This window comes from Petaurus breviceps, unplaced genomic scaffold (assembly GCF_028583685.1).
Source record: "Petaurus breviceps papuanus isolate PSGF00001 unplaced genomic scaffold, PetGlider_PUasm1.0 98, whole genome shotgun sequence".
NCBI classification, from domain to species: Eukaryota; Metazoa; Chordata; class Mammalia; order Diprotodontia; family Petauridae; genus Petaurus; species Petaurus breviceps.
Genome location: NW_027187460.1, coordinates 45,600,640 through 45,619,631, shown reverse-complemented (window position 1 = coordinate 45,619,631; position 18,992 = coordinate 45,600,640). Strand labels below are relative to the sequence as shown.

Below are 18,992 nucleotides of genomic sequence, written 5' to 3'. Positions count from 1 at the left end.
TTATACTCCAGATATTTGCAAGCTTGATCAATAAATCCACACCTAAATTTACCTTGAACCCAGGTCAAAGCACAGTCTTATTCTCTGTATAACAATATGAACCACAATAATAAATATTGTTTGCATAATACATGCTAGATAGGTGAAAAAGATCACTTTTATAATGTTTAAATTATTATCAGGTTAGCAAATTACTGCACACAAAATATCATTTGCACTTCCAAGGTATATTCCTTTCTGTAATTCCAAATAATTATGATGTCATCTTTGAAGTGCTTCATTGTTATTTGTGGATAGCTCTTAAGCAGCGACATATGTTGACCACTGTACACAAAATTCTTGCCTGTGTTTTAATTCAACCATGTTATATAAAATAAAATGAACTCCTCAGTCTCAGAGTTTTAAATATTATTGAGGAAAACTTTGGTCTATTTTGTGAAAAAAAAAATCCCATCAGTAATTGGGATGACTGGTCTGTAAATCAGTCATCCAACAACTGGTATGACAATTTTTTTTCTTTTAAACCAAATGCCTAGATTGTGTTTATAGACAACCTTCATTAGGAATGCTTTCTTTTAGGTATATGCTTAGATTTTTTTCATTAAAATTGTTACTATGACTTAGATTTCTTGATGTACCATCTATGACTGTTCACAGATCCTCTACCACTCCTGGAAAGAACATACTGTTGTCTCTTCTTCAGAGTTTCTGTCTTCTTTTAAGTTGTAACTCAGGGACCATAGTGGCTACTAAGTCTTTCATGATGTAATCAGTTTCTAGATATCTCCTCCCAAACCACCTCATATTTAACTACTTTTATATATTTGCATTTATTAACGTTTTTAAAAAACATCATGCTGGACATATTTTAAATATACACATACATAAGATGTACTTGTTATCTATCTCCATGGAAAATAAAATAATTGGAAGTAGGGACTGTTTCTTTCTTTATATAGATTACAGCCTAGCCATCAATCAACAAAGCCTGGCACAGAGTAGGTGCTTAAGTAATAGTTGCTTGATCAATAATTTTAAAGCTAGGGGGCAGAGTCAAGATGGTGGAGTAGAAGCATGCTGCTCCAGCTTCCAACTTCCCCAATCAATGTAAAAAGGGGACTCTGAATAAACTTTGGAGCTGCAGAGCCCACAAAATGACACAGAGAAGCAAACCTCCTGCTGAGGACAGCCCAGCAGGCTGGCAGGAATGAGCTAGCACAGTGCTTTGGGAGCCCGAGCCCAGGCTCCCGTGAGCTGAAGTTTTAGCCCCAGGGAGGGTCTGACCAGCCACCAGCCAGAGGGACTCCAGATCAGCAGCAGCTGTGGCCATTTCCAGAATTATCAACACATAGATGTGAAGGACAAAGTGAGATGTCAGTGCAGTCTGGACTTTGGGACCCAGTAAGTGGGAGTGTATCAACATTTGCCCCGGGGCAAGAAGCCACTGAGACTCCTGGCACAGCCAGCCAGCACCACGTGGCAGCTTCAGCTCCTGGCCTGCAGACTGTAGGGGGACCAAGCGACCAGTCTGAGGGGTAATCGCTCTTGCTCTAAACTGATTGAATCAGGATTGCTGTCTAGGGTGGAGGTCCTAGGGTGCATGGCCAGTTTGCCAGAGCATGTTGAGGCTTCAGAGAGGGCACTCAACTAAAAGATCCATCAGCTGTGAAAACCCCAGTGATTGAGATAAAGCTCCCCTTTCTTGTAGCAGAGTTCTACTGTGGCAAAAAGCTCAAAAGTCAAGTAATTAAGTGGCAACATGAGCAAGCAAAGGAAGCAAAGCAAACAGAGCAACCCAATATTAGACTCCTATTTTGGGGACAAAAAGTATCAAAGCATGGAACAGGAGGAAGACAATGAAATTAGAACTCCTGCACTAAAAGCTTCCAAGAAAAATACGTGCTGGTTACAGGCCATAGAGGAGCTTAAAAAGGATTCTGAAAACCAAATAAGGGAAGTGGAGGAAAAATTGGGAAGAGAAATGAGAATGATGCAAGAAAACTATGAAATGAGAGTCAACAACCTGAGTAAAGAAAATAACACCTTAAAGAATAGTCTAATTCATAAAAAGCCAAATTTGCCAGATGGAAAAAGAATCTCAAAAGCTCACTGAAGAGAATCATTTCTTCAGAATTAGATTGGAGCAAATGGAAGCTAGGGATTTAATGAGAAATCAAGACATTATTTAACAGATCCAAACAAATAAAAAAATTAAAGGCAATATGAAATATCTCACTGGAAAAACCACTGACCTGGAAAATAGATCCAGGAGAGATAGTTAAAAAATTATTGGACTACCTGAAAGTTATGATGAAAAAAAGAACCTAGAAATCATCCTTCAAGAAATTCTCAAGGAAAACTGCCCTGATGTTTTAGAAGCAGAGGACAAAATAAAGGTTGAAAGAATCCACTGATCACCTCCTAAAAAAGATCCCAAAAAGAAAACTCCTGGGAATATTATAGCCAGGTTCCAGAATTCAACAACCTTATTGTTATTGAATTTGGCTTAGGTAAGGAATGACATACACACTATATAGGGCATCTCACCCTATAGGAGAGTAGGTGGAAGGGGATGAGAGGGGGGATGATGGAAGGGAGGGCAGGCTGGGGGAGGAGGGAAGTTGGAAGCACCCACTTTTGAAAAGGGACAGGATCAAAGTAGAGAATAGAATAAGTGGAGGGTGGGATAGGATGGAGGGAAATAGTCAGTCTTTCACAGTATATCCACTTTGGAAATGTTTTGCTTAGCTACACATGTACAACCTATATTGAAGTGCTTATCTTCCCAGTAAGGGCGGGTGACAAGACAGGAAGGGAAAGAATCTGGAATTCAAAGTTTTAAAATCAAATGTTTAAAATATATACATATATATGCATATATATTATTATTATTACTATTACTTTATATGCAACTGGGAAATAAGATATACAGGCACTGGGCCATAGAGATCCACCATACCCTACTGAAAAGTCAGAGGGGTGATGGGGGAAGATATGGGAGAGAGCAGATTGGGGAGGAGATATTCAGTGGGATCACTCTTTTGGAGTGATGGGTAGGTGAAACATGGGGAGAAAATTTGTAACTCAAAATCTTGTGGAAATGAAGGATGTAAACTAAAAAATAAAAAAGAGATAAAAATAAAAAAATTTCCCCCACCAACTCTTGAAAAAAAAAAGAAAAGAAATAGAAGGGGATTATACTATTATTAGAGTACTAAATCTATGGTTCTTCCCTTTTAGAAGAAGGGAATTTATGATTTGAGTCAGGCAGCTTTGTGGTGCAGCTGATAAAGGACAGCTTGGAGTCATGGAGACCTGAATGCAAATCTGGCCTCAGATGGTTACTAACTGCTTATGTGACCCAGAGCAACTCAATTAGCCTTCCATTTGCCTCAGTTTCTTGACCTGTAAAATGGGAATAAGAGCAAGCACCTTGCAGAGTTGTTGTGAGGATCGAATTGAGATAATGAGGATAAAGTGCTCAATATGGTGCTTGGCACAAAGTAAGGGTTATATAACTATTAATAGTTATTTGTAATTTTGTAATATTTACAAGTTTGTAATGGTACTAAAAATTTGTTTACAAATAATATTTGTAAAGCTCGAAAGTACTGAGTCAGGCACACAGCTGGTGCTATATAAATTTATTCCCTTCCCCTTGGAGTCAACTTGGAAGTTAAGCACTCTAGAACAATAAAAACTCTTATCTATTCAGGTCTAGAGAAAACAATGAAGGTGCTTTGTTATTTTATTTGAGCTTCAAGTGCTTCTATAAGTTAAGAAAGAAAACAGGAATTCAAAAGGAGACAATAGGTCTCTTCTTCTAAATATATGGCTTTCTTCCAATTGATAACTTTTTCTCCACTGACACCTTACTCATAATTAATAAAGTCTTGGGGATAAACTAAATTGCTGGGGTACAGCTAACCTATCAGAGTATGTTTTTGAAATTGTATCAGAGATAAGAACCCTTCTACAACTTGCAATAAATCATGAATTTCTCAGATTTCCCCTCCTGTCCCACTCATCCAACACTGAATATTTGAAAAATAAAATCACAAACTATAAATATTTCCACTTAAGAAGCTGGGAAAGGAATTAATCATTAGACTTACCTAAACAAATTGGAATAGGATAATTCCACCTTCTTACAGGTCCAGGCATACAGGTAATGTGAGAATGACCCTAAAAATACAAGCAATGTAGTTCAACAAAGGAGCTATTGAGGGGTCTTGAATTACTCTAAAAATTCTGTTAAAATGCTAAGAATCCCACCATCTTCGGCAGGCTTTTTTCTTCACCACTTTATCTCCTGTATTCCCATTCCTTCCAAGATTACCCTCCACTTACCCTTTGTATATCTTGTAGGTACTTAAATTACTGGCATTTCTCCCCCCATTAGATTGTGAGCTCCTAGAGAGTAGGGATGTTTAAGCCCTTATGAATCCTTATCAGACTAACACATATTACATCAAAGTAAATTCTTGTAGATAAAGTAGGAATACAAAAAAATAAAGAGTATTTAAGATGGTATCTCTGGTGTTAGAAGGGATATTATGGTATTTTGTTTCATTCCCATATAATTAGTAGGAGATAATCAATAGCTTATCTTATGTTACTAAGACAATGAGCACCCTGGCACTAGGGGGATTTAGAATGGTGGGCACAGGGTAAACAGCTTATAAGTTATAAGGTTATAAGTGCCCCATCATAATATCCTCACTACCACGCCCATGTAATGTGCATAAAGAAGGAATGTAGGGAAATAAGTGAAGAATTTGAGGAATTTCAACTAACCCTTACTCTACCAGGAAGGACAGAACAGTATAACCTCACTCCTGCTTCTGTATCAGTGTGAATGAGTTCCTAGTGAGCACCATACCCACTTCTCACTGGAAGTGTAATAAACGACTTCCTCTGCACACCATTTCTCAATTCTTTCAGTGAGATGGGGTTTGCTGTTTTAAGGGGAATATCACATGGATTTTCCTAAGGTCCCCCAGGGAAGCAGTGGATAGTGGAAGCTAATCTGGGTTAACTCTCTGACCCTATGTCAGAAGTCGTGATCCCCACAAGCATGTTTCTCACATCTGATATGTTTTCTTATTTTTATAAACATCTTTTAGTAGCTTGAAAATAAACCACAATTCTTCAAGACTGTCATTAGATTGGGCGGCGAGGTGGTGCAGTGAATAGAGCACTGACCCTGGAGTCAGGAGGACCTGAGTTCAAATCCGACCTCAGACACTTGACAAAAAGCTATCTGTGTGTAGCAAAGAATTGGAAATTAAGGGGGTTCCCATCAATTAGGGAATGGCTAAACAAGTTGTGGTACATGCATGTTATGGAATACTATTGTGCAATAAGAAATGAGGAGCAGATGGACTTCATATTTACATGGAGAGGCTTAAACAAACTGATGCCGAGTGAGAAGAGTAGAGCCAGGAGGAATTTGTACACAATTACAGACACAACGTATGTGTGGCGACCAACTTTGATGAACTGGACTCTTCTCAGCAATCCAGAGACATAAGTCAAACCCAAAAGACTCATGATGGAGAGAGATGTTTACATCCAGAGAGAGAACTGCGATCGAACCCAGATTGAAGCAAACTACCTGCCCTTTTTCAAGTCTTCTTGTTTGGTTTTGTTTCCTCTTTCCCATTCTTCATTTCATCTGTTACAATCCTTCTTTATAACCTGACTAATGCCTAATGTGTAAGGATCTGCAGATACTATACTTGATTGTATTCCACCATGGGGGCAGAGGAAGGAGAGAAAATTTGAAACTCAAGGAGTTGTGGTAATGAATCGTGTAAACTAAAAGTAAACAAATTAATAAAGTCCACTATGAACTTCAAAAACAAACAAACAAAAACTAGCTGTGTGACCTTGGGCAAGTCACTTAACCCCAATTGCCTTCCAAAAAGCAAAAAAAAAAAAAAAAGACTGGCATTAGATCCTGATGCTCATGATATTAAGACCTATGATTTTATCTGTTATCAATTAAAATTACTGTTATAATTCAGCAAAGACAAATAAGTGGAAGGATTATAAACACATCAGTTTATAATTTATGTTTTAAGAAATACATATTATAATTTTTTGAATTAAAAAGAGGTAGATTTATGAATGGAAGTCAAATCCTTTCATGAAATTAAAAAAAGCAATTTGATATTTCTTATTTAAATACATGAATCTGATAAAAAAAAATAAAAGGATATCTAATTTAACTTGTATTTCTACTGCCTTATGGTATTTATTTTAAAATTTTTTCTTCTACAGAGTTCTTTTGAATAAATTACTTCCTAAGTAATCTTCAAACTTTTTTTTTTCTAATTCATATATGGTTATGTTTCACAGCAATATCTTAGAATGACTGATAAGCAAAAAGGAATGTAGGTTTTCAAGAGCCTCTGATGAAACACAACAAAAATCATCCTTATAAAAAATAAAACATACATAACTTTTTTTTTTTTAAAAGCAATTGGGGTTAAGTAACTTGTTCAAGGTTACACGGCCAGTTATTTCTGGGTATGGTGCTAAGTATCTGAGCCTGGATTTGATCCCCAGGTCATCCTGACACTGGAGCCGGTGCTCTTACTTGCTGAGCCACCTGGCCGCCCCCAGAACTTCTAATGACATGTTGAAAATAAATTCAATATTTCTGAAAATCATAAATTAACATACATTATTATATGTCTAAAGTAGGAAAATTAATTTATTTTGCAAAACATTTCCTTTAGTAAAACAAATAAGTGGTCCATTGCATTAAACTAAATAACCTAAATTATTGAATTTAAATCCAACTTTAGAAAATATTTTTTACTAAGGGTGGGGAGGTTATTTCCTTGAGAGCTTTCATGAGTATTTCAAGAACACTGTAACTTTAAATTCAAAAGCATATTTTATGCTCAAAAACACTTGTTAACGGAAAAAAGTAGTGGAGCAAATATATGGACATGTAAACACGTGTGTATATACACATATATGCCAAAATACACAGTATAAATTACATATTATCATGTATATAATTATACTTTTAAAAAATAAACATATGTATAAAATGTCAAAGATTCTATAAATCATTTGAATTTGCTTTGGAATGAGTCCAAGATAGGCATTCACAAACTTTCACATTCACACTTCCCTCACCTCCAATTCTGAATTCCCTCTTGACTTAATTAGCACAATAACAGGATGGTCTGTGGAAAAAGAGGGCTCCTGATTGACACAGATAATATGAAAAGTTGCTCATCAATCTGTTAATAGTCAACTATTAACCATATCGACTAATGAAATGGAACATGCAGATTAAAAAAAAAAACCATTTTTTCAATGTGTCTTACCTGAAGGGAATATCCTTGATCACACTGAAAGGACACCACATCACCAACCATATATCTATCTCCAATTTTGATTCCACTGCTCGGAGTCTGTGGTTCAGGACAAGAATCCAACCCAATTGCTAGGAAAAATTAATTTAAAGAATTTGAAGAAAGTATCAGTTAATGTCAAGTGATCATATTTCAGTTATTAGTTCTGAATGAAATACCTCACAAAATAAGTTTTGAAATTGAGTCATTTGAAATTTCATTGAAGAGAATTACATATATATTTGTTTACTTATACACACACACACACAATAACCTCATAGAAACTTAATTTACCACAGAGAAACAGTAAGTACAATGCAAATTTATTTAGGAGCTAAAGTATAATAAACTTTCTTTCACAAGAGTTTGATATGCAAATGTGTTATAATGACACTCGAATATATATCTTTATTATCACATAAGGAAGCTTTAATTAGGTAGAAATATTTCAAAATTTTCAATTTTATAGAAATGTAAAAATATATTGGTAATTTCCCCCCTCTCACCCCCCCCCTTAAAACAGACTGCAGTAAAAGGGACTAGAAGCTATTCTCCTCTTGATGTCTGCAATTTTTCCTCAGTTTTTACATTCATTCACAGGTCTGCAATGGAGGTCAGAGAACAGCTCAAAACACTGCTAGTATTTATAAGAAAGAAAAGAAAGGTTTGGCAAGAGATTTCTTAACAAAGAAAAACAAAACACTGAATTAAAGGTTTCCATGAAAGGTTTCCCTGCAGGAAATCATTTGAAGCATTAAAAAACATTGCTTAATTTTGGCCAAAACAATTCTTTTTCAATCATGTAGATGCATGTTGACACAGTCTATTAAGAAATTTGTATCCCAAGAAATCACATAAACACTTATTACTGACTCAATTCTTTCTAATGGTACTTTTGGGAAGAAATCAAATAAGTGTTTGGAACACATAAAGGGAATCTATTACCAGTTAAAAATTAAGTACTATATTTATCAATGAAAGTATCCTTTACATACTATATCCAAATCACTATAATGATATGTTAAGTTATATCCATTTAAGTAAATTCATTTCATCAAATACTTAGAATCAGGATTTGAGATACTGTCATTCACTATCAAATTCCAAATAGTGCAAAGTTGGACATCCGAAATAATTTGTTTTGGAAATCAAATCATCATAGAAGATAAAACAATGTTACAAATAATAAAAGAAAGAAGATGATTTATCTGTATTTACTACAGGCTTTCTGTTATCTATCTCAGAAACAGAAACCTTTCAACTCTTAGAAACTACAGTAGACATGGAAAGGTCTATCATTTCATACCATGATATACATGATTTTGCAATGATTTTAAACTCTTTGTTACTATTAAATTTTGGTAAAATATAAAGAAAGATTTGTACTAATATGCTCACAACACTTAGCGTGGGCTTAGAACATGAAATGTATTCACAGTCATCTGCTATTAAAGTAGTCAAAGCTTGGTTGTATAAAAATTACATCTTATTCTGGTCCCCCTGATAACTTTCTTCTCCACCCCTAGTCAATATAATAAGTTTATAAGTAGCCAGTGTAAAGGGACAACAACAGAAAGATTGATTGCAAAGTGAATGCTGGTTGGGAATCATGTACAACTGTACCCAAGATCAACACAGCATAATTTACAAATTTTATCATATATCAACCAAAAATCATATCCTGGTGATAGGTGCTAAATCAAGGGAAGTTAGCAAGCTGCTAGCAGCCTTTTGGTCCTATGATATACAAATCCTACATAAGCTGAAGACCTTTACAATAAAGAACTAACCAAATTTTGATAATTTTGAGATGATGTGGATATGTTAACTAAAGTTTTACTGACAACCTGAAAATGATTTGGATATATTAATGAACCAAAATCAAAATGGCTCAGATAGGAGTTGGTCTGCCCCCCCCCCAAAAAAAAACCAAAATAACAAGACAAATTCCTATCCCCTGAGCACTCTTCCATCTCCATCAGGTCCATGATGCTTAGTACTGCTGACTCTAATCCATGGTTATGCGAGTGATACTCTCTGCCTTTTCCCTCCCCATCCTTTTCTCCATTATTGCTTGCCTTCCTTCACCATTCCACCCTCTGTTCCCATCCTTTCTGCCTTTGTGCCCCTTTTAACACTTGAACTGGTAATTTCTATACTTTTTATCCCCACAACCTCTGTGCCTAATTAAAGTGCGATTGCCACTTTATTTCTAACTGCCAGTTGTGGTCATTCACAGTGAGTACCCAAAGAACTAGCAGTGCTTGCCCCATTTCATAATTTCATAAATTATCATTTCACTTGTATATTCTCTACAGAGTCTTAAGATGTATGGCTATTAAATTAAATTGTTTTGCTACATAATGGGGTCTACCTTCTATAACTTTCCAAAGAAATTTTGTATGTGTGCAACCATGAGTATTAATGTTAATTGGCAATTTTAAAAATATTTTTTAATTTTAACATTAGATATTTAGGTCAATGGATTATTGTAGTCACTTGTGGCAAGAGATAAAAATGATCTTCTAACCCAGTGGTCTCCAAACTTCTAAAAATCGCGTAACACTATAGATTAATTTTTAATTGTATACTCCAACCTTCACCCCCTATTATGTGTGTATTCACTAATTTATAAAGAGATATGATCTGATAATGCATCAAGAGCAGGGTGTTAACAGGCAGATGTCCAGAGTGTTTCACTGGAACCCTACCGATGATGGGATCAAGTTTTTTTTTTTAAGTCCCCATCACACTAGACCCACCAATGGGAGTCTTTCAGAGGGTTTCATGAGGTTTATAGAGCATAGGCTGACATAGAAGGGTAGAAACCTGTGTTAATGGAGTGATATCCCAGTTCAATTAAATCACAGATCAATTTGAATATCTGAATACATGCCTACACACAATGTATTAATAATTATTTATATTATCAACCATACAGGAGACAGAATTAAAATAAGAGACAAAGTTGAAATAATATTTTATTCTACCATGAATTGGAAGCTCCTATAAGTTAATGAGTAGGGTAATAACATAAGGAGATCTGTACTTTAGGCAAAGCACTTTGCAAGCCATGTAAAGAAGAGACTGGAGAGAGGAAGAGGCTTAAGTTAACAAATTAATTAGAAGGCTATTGCAATGGTCCAGGCAAAAGGCAATGAGGGCATGAATTAGGGTGGTGGTCAGGTAAGTAAAGAGAAGGGGACATAAGTGAGAGATGTTGTAAAGAAATGAAAGGATTTGGTAACTAATTGCTTATGTACAGTGAGTGAGATTTGAGAATCATGTTAATGGTGTGACTGGAAATATGGTGCAAAAAGAAAGTATAAAAAATGGATGAGTGTTGGAGAAAAGAGAACATAATGGATTTGTGATGAAGTTAACAACTTATTTGTGCCTACTCATCCTATGTCCCATCTAAAGCAAAAAGCCTGGATGTGGGGAATGATTATACTCATGAGCCACTCTCTTACAGAGCAGATCTTGGCCTCTAAGGGACATGACCTCACTTATGAGTTTACGTGGGAGGCAAGTATATGCCTTGGATTCCTGGATACTGGTGGGTTGGTAATTGTACCAAGTAGCTGAAACCTAGCTCAGAATGAGGAGGTTAGGAGCTTGCACAATAGAAGATGGGGAATTTATGGGCTAGTTTGGGGTATTAAGGGTAGGTATGGTGTTATTGGAGATAAAGCCTGTGATTGACTATAACCCTGGATTATTGCAATCACCTTCTGAATGGTTTCCCTGCTTCAAGTGTCTCCCCACTGCAATCTGCTCTCTATTCAACTACCACAACTTATCACAGTGCCTGTTCCTTGGACATGAAAGTCCATCCTCCATTTGATATGCCTTTGTACCAGTTTTTCTCCATGCATGGAATGTTTTCCTTTCTAACCTCTTCATCTTAGATTGCCTGTATTTCTTTAAAGCTAAACTCAATTCAGCCCTTCTTGCCACTCCCATCTGCTTCTAGTGCCTTATTCCCTATGAGTTTGTATTCTGTCTACTCTGTATATATCTTGTACATACCTATTTATTAATATAGTGTCTCTTTCATTAGGTAGTGAGCTCCTTGAGGGTAGGGATTGTTTTTGCCTTTCTTTTTGTGTTCAAATTGTATCTTGTTCTGGTCCCCCCAACCATCACCTCTGCTTCTAGTCAGTAAATAAATTTCAGCAAGAAATAAGATTACAAAGGAAAGCCTGGAGGTAGCATACAAACCATTCCAAAGATCAAAGGAGATTAATTTACAAATTCTATTATCTATTCATTAAAATTCACATTCTGGTTATATGTGCTGAATAAAGGGAAACCATCCAGGAGCTGCTTGTCAAAATTTTAGCCCTAAATTCCAATGCATTACAGATCACTACTTTTCCATACTAACAGAATATTTACAAAAAAAGTGCTGATAACATTGGAATAATGACTTTGAAGATTTACAGATAACTTTGAGATGATCTGGATATGTTAATTAACTAACCCCAAGGTGACACAGATAAGAGTTGATCTATTGCCCCCAAAAATATAAAAATGAGACCTCAAACTTCTGTCCCACCCCTCAGCTTTCTTCAATTTTCATGCTGTCTAGTGCTCCTAACTCTAGTCCATGTTTCCTTGAGTGATATTCTCTGCCTCTTCCCTTCCCTATTTCCCTCTCATTCTGCCTGCATTCTTTCAACACCCAATCCTCTTTTCCCATGCCATCTGCCTCTGAACTACTTTGTATGCCTTATCTCTGTCCTCATGCCCTTCTTTTTTAAATTACAGTGTGATTGCTGCCCTGTTTACCACTATCAATCACAGTCTTTCTTGGCAAGTACCCAAAAAACCGGGTGTGAATGCTCCCATTTCATAATTTCATAAATTAATTTTCAATGCACTTTGTATTCCCAGAACTCAGCACAGTTCCTGGCACATAGTAAGCACTTACTAAATGCATTTTGACTTATTGTTAACTTCTCTGTAATTTAGTCTTGGAAAGTTGCCCAAGGCATTAAATGACTTGCTCTGACTCTCTAAAAGAGAGCCCTGTCCCTGTTCTGCAAAACTTTCACTGTAGGACATCCACCCAAAATACTATAGGCCCTCTTCACTTTTTCCTGAACTTTGGGGGAGGGAACACCATTGTAGCAGTCCAACTACTTGCTACCTCTCCCCCCATTCTTGTCACCTGATCAGCTCATCTTCTCTTCTTATCATATAACTTCTTAATGTCATCCTTTATTCTTGTTCTTCACAGTTCTTGATATGCCAAAACATGTTTTGACTCACCATGAGTCTCTCCATTTTCCTCTGTAAGTTACTAATCTTTAGTTCTGATACTATCCAATCTAATCTAATTCAATCTAATGGGCATTAATTAAGTGTCTATGTGGTAACCACTGTGTTAAATGCTAGGGATACAATTAATTTAAAAAAAAAAGATAGTCCCTCAAGGAACTTAAAATTTAGTGGTGGGAGACAATATACAGAAGTCAAGAAAGTATTGAGGGGGAAGAGAGGAGGCCAAGGGGTATGGGGCACAAGATTGTCTTATTCTGTTAAAATTAGGCATGGCAGCAGACACAGAATGGAATTATTTCCATTGCCATATGTTTCAAAAAATTTTGAATGATTTTGAAAGCTAGATAGCATATAACTTGATGAAAAAGTGCCTGCAAGGCAGCATTTTTTTTACTGAATGAAATGCTTTTTATAACAAGAAACAATATTTACAATAGGATCTTATGATTATTATCGATAAGAAATATTTATGAAATATTTATCATGTGCCAAACTCTGTGTAAGGCACTGTGGATACAAAAATACTTCTGTTTTTGGAGGGGAAAGGTAGGGCAATTGGTGTTAAGTGACTTGTCCAAGGTCACACAGCTAGTTTTTGTGTTAAGTGTCTGCGTCTGGATTTGAACTCAGGTCCCCCTGCCTCCAGGGCCAGTGCTCTATTTACTGCATCAACTAGCCTCCCCGTTGTTTTTTTTTGGTTGTTTTTTTTTAATACTTAAAAAAAATGAAACAATCCCTACTCTCATTTCTATCTTTCAGTTAAATGTGAAATAGTAAAACTATTGCCCATTGCTGAATATCACTTTTGAAAGTTGATTTATTCCCATTGATGTTATCTTTGAAGATGCCCTGGATTTGTGCATAGCTGATATTCATAAAGATTTTTTATGTCATCTGCAAACAGTAATATCTGAAGTGCCTCACCATCTCCAAATAATCTTTCTTTGAACTGGCCTTTGTACTGCTGGATCCATCACAGTGCCGACAAATTTAGTGTAAGAGGGGATATTATAGTATCTTGTTTTGCTCCCACAGATGTTATTGGGAGATAATTAACACTCCCATGCTGTGGGAGAAGCTGCCTTATCTTATTTTATCAAGACAATGGCCATCCTGGTGCCAGGGGGACTAGAAAAGTTGGGATAGGACATCCGGCTCAAACCTGAGAGGTCATGCCCCAGTCACCAGTGTCCTCACTGCTTTATCTGCTCAACTAACCTGATCAATATTAATTTACATGCCCAAAGAGCAGATATTCCACAATTTTCTAATTGTGGGATGTATAATCTGGGAGAACATGTTAAGGAGGGCATATAGTGGGAGTGTAAGTAAGAGTTGTAACCTTGAGAGGTCTAGACCAATCTCAACTCTGAGGGGATGAGTTAGAATATGCTAAAGATATTTAAGCTTGTTCTTGCTTCTGTATGAGTGTGCGTGTTCCTAGTAAGCACACCCCACATGCCTCTGAATCATAATAAACACCTTCCTCTGTCTACTCTGTTTCTGAGTTCTTTCAGTGAGAATGGGTCTATCATGTGGATTTCCCTTCCTGGGAAAGTCCTGCGATCCCCTGTAATGGGAATGCAAATTTGGAAGATCTTCCCTGCCCCTACGCTAAAGTGCACCTGAAGCCTGGGGTGGGAGGCTTGTTTTTCAGTAGATACTTCTTGATTGGCCAGTGAGTCAATAAGGTTGTTACATTCTCTGAGCCAGGAGAACGCTATATAAGCCCTGATGTGTAGCTTTGTTTTGGGACTCACTTTGAGAAGTGTTCTGTGATTTGATCTGAATTCTGGGAAGCCGTTGTTGAGAGTCCCCTGGCTTTAAAAAACCCAGATGTGGAAACCCAGATGTTGACTGGGTATGGATGTAATGGTTGGACAGTTTGGAAAGCTGTCTATTTGATCTGTTAATGTCTTGATAATTCTGTCTGTATATTTTGAAGTTGGGGTGCTGAACTTTTTCCCCTGAACAAGGTAAACGATATATGTCTGACTGATTAAAGTAAGCTTGTTAAACCATTTTGAGTTGCTTTCCTTTGTCAAAGCAGATCCAAGAACCTGTGGTGGCGGCAAACCCCGGGGATGTGCTTGGGGTGCTTGCTGCTACATCCCCACAACTGTGTTTCTCACATTAGGCAAACACATCTTATTTTAGGCCTTTCCTGTTTATTATTGGAGCATCATAGAATGGTATTGTTTCTATTGTTATATATTCCAAAAATTTCTGAAAGACGCTGAAAGATGGATAGGTGATAACTTGATATAAAGAAACTTGTAAGACAATATTTCATTCTATTGAATCAAAAGTATTTTATAATAACAAAAAAGTACAATGGGATCCAATAATTATTATCATTAAGAAGAATTTATTAAATACCTACCAAGTGTCAAACTTAAAAACTTTTTTAATGGAAAAAAATCCTTAGTTTCAATCCTTAGTTTCAGCCTTATCTTTCAGTTAAATGTGAGATGGTAAAGTTATATTTTTATTCCCTATAATGTTACTAATGGGGTGCTTGGGATCTATACCTGTAATATCGTTTTGTAACATCAGTTTATAAAATCAATTTGTAAAACCAGTCTGTAAAATCACATTTCTCCCACCCCAGCCTCAGAGCATTAACTCTGCCCCTTCCCCCTGCCAACAGTGCCCAGCGACAACTCATGAACTGTTTATTTCTGCTTGGAAAACAATAACAAGCTAAACCTATGAATCCTTCACTAAACCTTCTATAAACATTTTAGCTTAGGCAAATGTTATCTCCCCTTAGTAAAATGGCCAGCTGCACCTATGAATCCTTCAATATCTATAGGTTAACTCCTTAGCCAATTATACACATACTGAGTCTCCATTAGCCTTGGTTCCCAACATCCATCTTGTCAAACATGACACTGATGGGTGGCAGACTAGGCATTTCTCAGTCAGCCCTGACTGCTAGCTGACTTAGTGAGGCCTAAAACCACACCTTCAGATAGCCCCCTACCTTGGGCTATTTCCCAGTGAATTATGGGCAATACGCCTGCTCAGTTGATATTAAAAGTGCATATTCCTTTAAGCACTGACCACTCCTTAACTCCTCCCTAATCCCACCCTTACTCACCTAGTTAGCATAATTGACATCTGATTTACTGTTGTGACTCCTTAAAAACTATACCTGTGACTTCTTTAAGTTTTCAGGTTCCCTAAGAACTCTTGCCCACTGTAAAGCATAACAATAAACTTTTACAATCCTGACTTCAAAGATTGCTTGAACCTAATGAATTCCTTCCAGACTGAATAACAGGGACTCTGGTCACAGATTGGATCCCCTGTATAACCTATTGCCCTCCCCGCCCCATCATTACCATTATGAAGCCTCTGGATTTGTGTATAGCTGATTTTCATAAAGATCTTTTATACGTGGGCCAGTAGTTATTACTACTTTTTCAGTAACCTCTTGTTCAATATTAATCAGATCTGATATTTTTCCCACTTGTTAGAATCTTCCTTTTTAAAAATATTTTTTAAAAAATGATTTTAAAAAATATTTTACTTTTCATTTATAGAATAAAACAAAAAATTTTATAGCAGTGTAATAAAAAAGATGATTACACATAAAACTGCAAATCTACTATATATAACTGGCTATTCCTTTTAAATATGGTTACCATGTAAATTTCCTTTTACACTTTTTCTTTTTTTTTCTTCCCTGTTTTCTCATTCAATGTTCACTTTTCTATATCATGCTGCTCCTCTATCCGGTTTTCCCTGGATCTCACTTCAGAGAAGAGGAGTGGATTTGGAGTCAAAGAACCTAGGCTTGAATCTGACCTCTGACCCTGTGACTTTAGGCAGCTCACTTTAGCTCATTGGACCTTATTTTCTTCATCTATAAAATGAAAGGATTATAGTAGAAGGCCTCTGATGGTCTAACTAGTTTTAGATCAATTATTCTATGGTAGGTTTATGTTAACTACAAAAGAATGAATACTGGACCACAGGTTAGAGGGGGATGGGAATAAATATCTATAAAGTGTCTACTAGCACATACTGCGCTTGGTGTTGTTCCTCCTTCATTCTCAAAGAGAAACAATGACATCAGGAAGGTGATGTCTTGGCTTGCAAGTGAATTGGATTTAAGTGAGGCAGGGCTGTGCAAAGTCACCAGTCTCACCTTCTCCTTCAGAACCATCTGGGTCCAGTGGCAAGACATAGGTTAGGATAACTGGAGATGGACCCAATGCAGTGGAGAGACCTTGGCCTTTTTAAGCTAAGGTCTTTCCCAGATTTCAATTTGTCTGAGGCAACTCACTGAATAATTAAGGCTAGATAAGAAATGAGGTAAAAAATGAAACATTTTACCTAGTCAAAAAAAAAATCAATTTGGGAGGGGAAGACCCTCAGCTTCAGGGTTTCTGCCCCAAACAGAAATAATTGCTATTTATACTCACTCAGAGCCATCAAAACCCAAACAATGACCAAGAGAAGTTTGGGCTGGGACCTACTGTTGGTCAATCATTGAGAGTCAGAGAGATTTGGGGTTTAGGCAAGTCAAGTAGTTTCATTTGAATCCCAATGGGCTTTATCAAAGTTGGGCTTCCAATGCTGCATTTCAAAAAATCAGAAATGAAACTTATATGGGGCAAAAGAGTTAACTGTTTCAGTTGTTCTTTTTTTTTTAAATGATAGAATAAATAAGTAGGAAGAAAAAAAAAAAAAAGAAATCTAGCCTGTAGATTCCAAGATATCTTGCTAAGAGTTTTATAAACATTATCACATATGATCCTCACAACTAACCTGCAAGGTAGATGCTGTTAGTGTCTCCATTTATAGCTGAGGAAACTGAGGCAAAGTCCCTTCCCCAGCATCACACTGATATTAAGTATCTGAAGTTGCACTTGAAATGAGGTTTTCCTGATTCCACTGCACTACGTAGCAGCCCAAAACATTTCCTATGGAGATAAACTTTCAAGAGACTAGAATTTTGGGAGAGGACTTGGGTTACCCCTTGTATCAGCAATGCCATATTCACAATGCCTATGGAGATTACAAATATGCTGATATAATTATCCATTACAAAATACGTCATGCTTGCCATATGGGGAAATAAACTAGAAAATTTATTAAGATACCAAAAGACTGAGTCCCAAAACCAGAAAGTGAAAGCCATCAGAGTAGTTATGATATTGGCACAGGTAGATAAAGTAGAAAGCACCCACATTTTCAAGCCTTTAAAACAGAACAGGCTACCTCAGGCAAAGGTCCTCCTCTCCCCACGCACAGCAACTACCCAGCGTCCTGGAAGCGTGCTCCCAGCAGCTCCGGCCCCTGGCAGTCCTCAGCAGGAGTCCTTAGCAGAAAGTCCTTAGCAGTCCTAACTCAAAAAGGGCTTCGCGCTGCCGCTGCCACTGCCTCTGCTGCTGCCGCCGCGTTGCCACCACCGCCAGCCACTGCAGGAACGCTAGCTTGGCTTCCGCTTCCTCTTGCTCCGCCCCTTCCTGCTACGTCAGCAAGTCCAACGGGGCATGGAAGATCTTTAAATCCCATAACCCTTACACCCCTACCTTTTTTTTCCCCAAGTTGAGTTGAGGTCCTTCTGTTTGTCTTTCAAAGCTGTTCAAAACCTTGCTCCTTCCCACTTTTCCTATGTTTTTATTCCTTACTCCCCCTTCATATATTCAGAAATTTAGCAACACTGGTCTCCTTGCTAATACTTAAACAAATAATAGATCTCCTGACTGGTAATTTTCACTGGCTGTCACTTTCTCCTTCCTCATTTCCCTTTCCTTGCTTTCCTGGCTTCCCTCAAGTATCATATGAAGGCTTCCCCATTCTTCCTTAATTTTATTGCCTTCCCCTTGAGTTTATTTCTAATTTTCCTGTAGATATCAAAAGCAGGAATTATAGACTTGAAGAAAAAAGCTAGTGCAAGTCCCAACAGATGAGAATAAAGAATTAAAGAAGGTGGGTGAGGTCACAATTAATAAAAGACAGAAATGGTATTTGAACCCTATTTGCTACCTCCAAATTCAGCATTCTTTTCAACACTTCATGCTTTTTCTCCCAGGCAAGAGAAAAAGACCATATAATACTTTGACTAATACTGCCACAGTTTTCTCACGAAGGTAACAATTAAAGTCTCTCAGGAATCCTTCTGAGAATGTCTCTCCATTAGGTAAGGTAAAAATCATTCTAACAAAATGTCTCTTCAGAGTCTTTCTCCTCACAGGTTAACTCAACAGACTCTTAGGAAAGAAATTCTCTTGGTCTTTTGCCCTGTACTTCATATTCTTAAACATATAGTAAGGATCCATGAATGCATAAGCATTCATATGTAATACCAAC

At 37.0% G+C, this 18,992-nt stretch overlaps 1 protein-coding gene across 1 annotated transcript in view; it reads right to left on the bottom strand.

The window, feature by feature from the left end:
- CSMD3 (CUB and Sushi multiple domains 3) overlaps positions 1–18,992 on the bottom strand; it is a 795,885-nt gene that overhangs the window by 165,695 nt on the left and 611,198 nt on the right. The window contains exons 31-32 of the mRNA XM_069081309.1: positions 7,350–7,468; positions 4,116–4,185 (exon numbers count right to left, since the gene is read on the bottom strand). Coding sequence (XP_068937410.1) covers positions 4,116–4,185; positions 7,350–7,468 — 189 coding nt within the window. The remainder of the gene's footprint in view (positions 1–4,115; positions 4,186–7,349; positions 7,469–18,992) is intronic.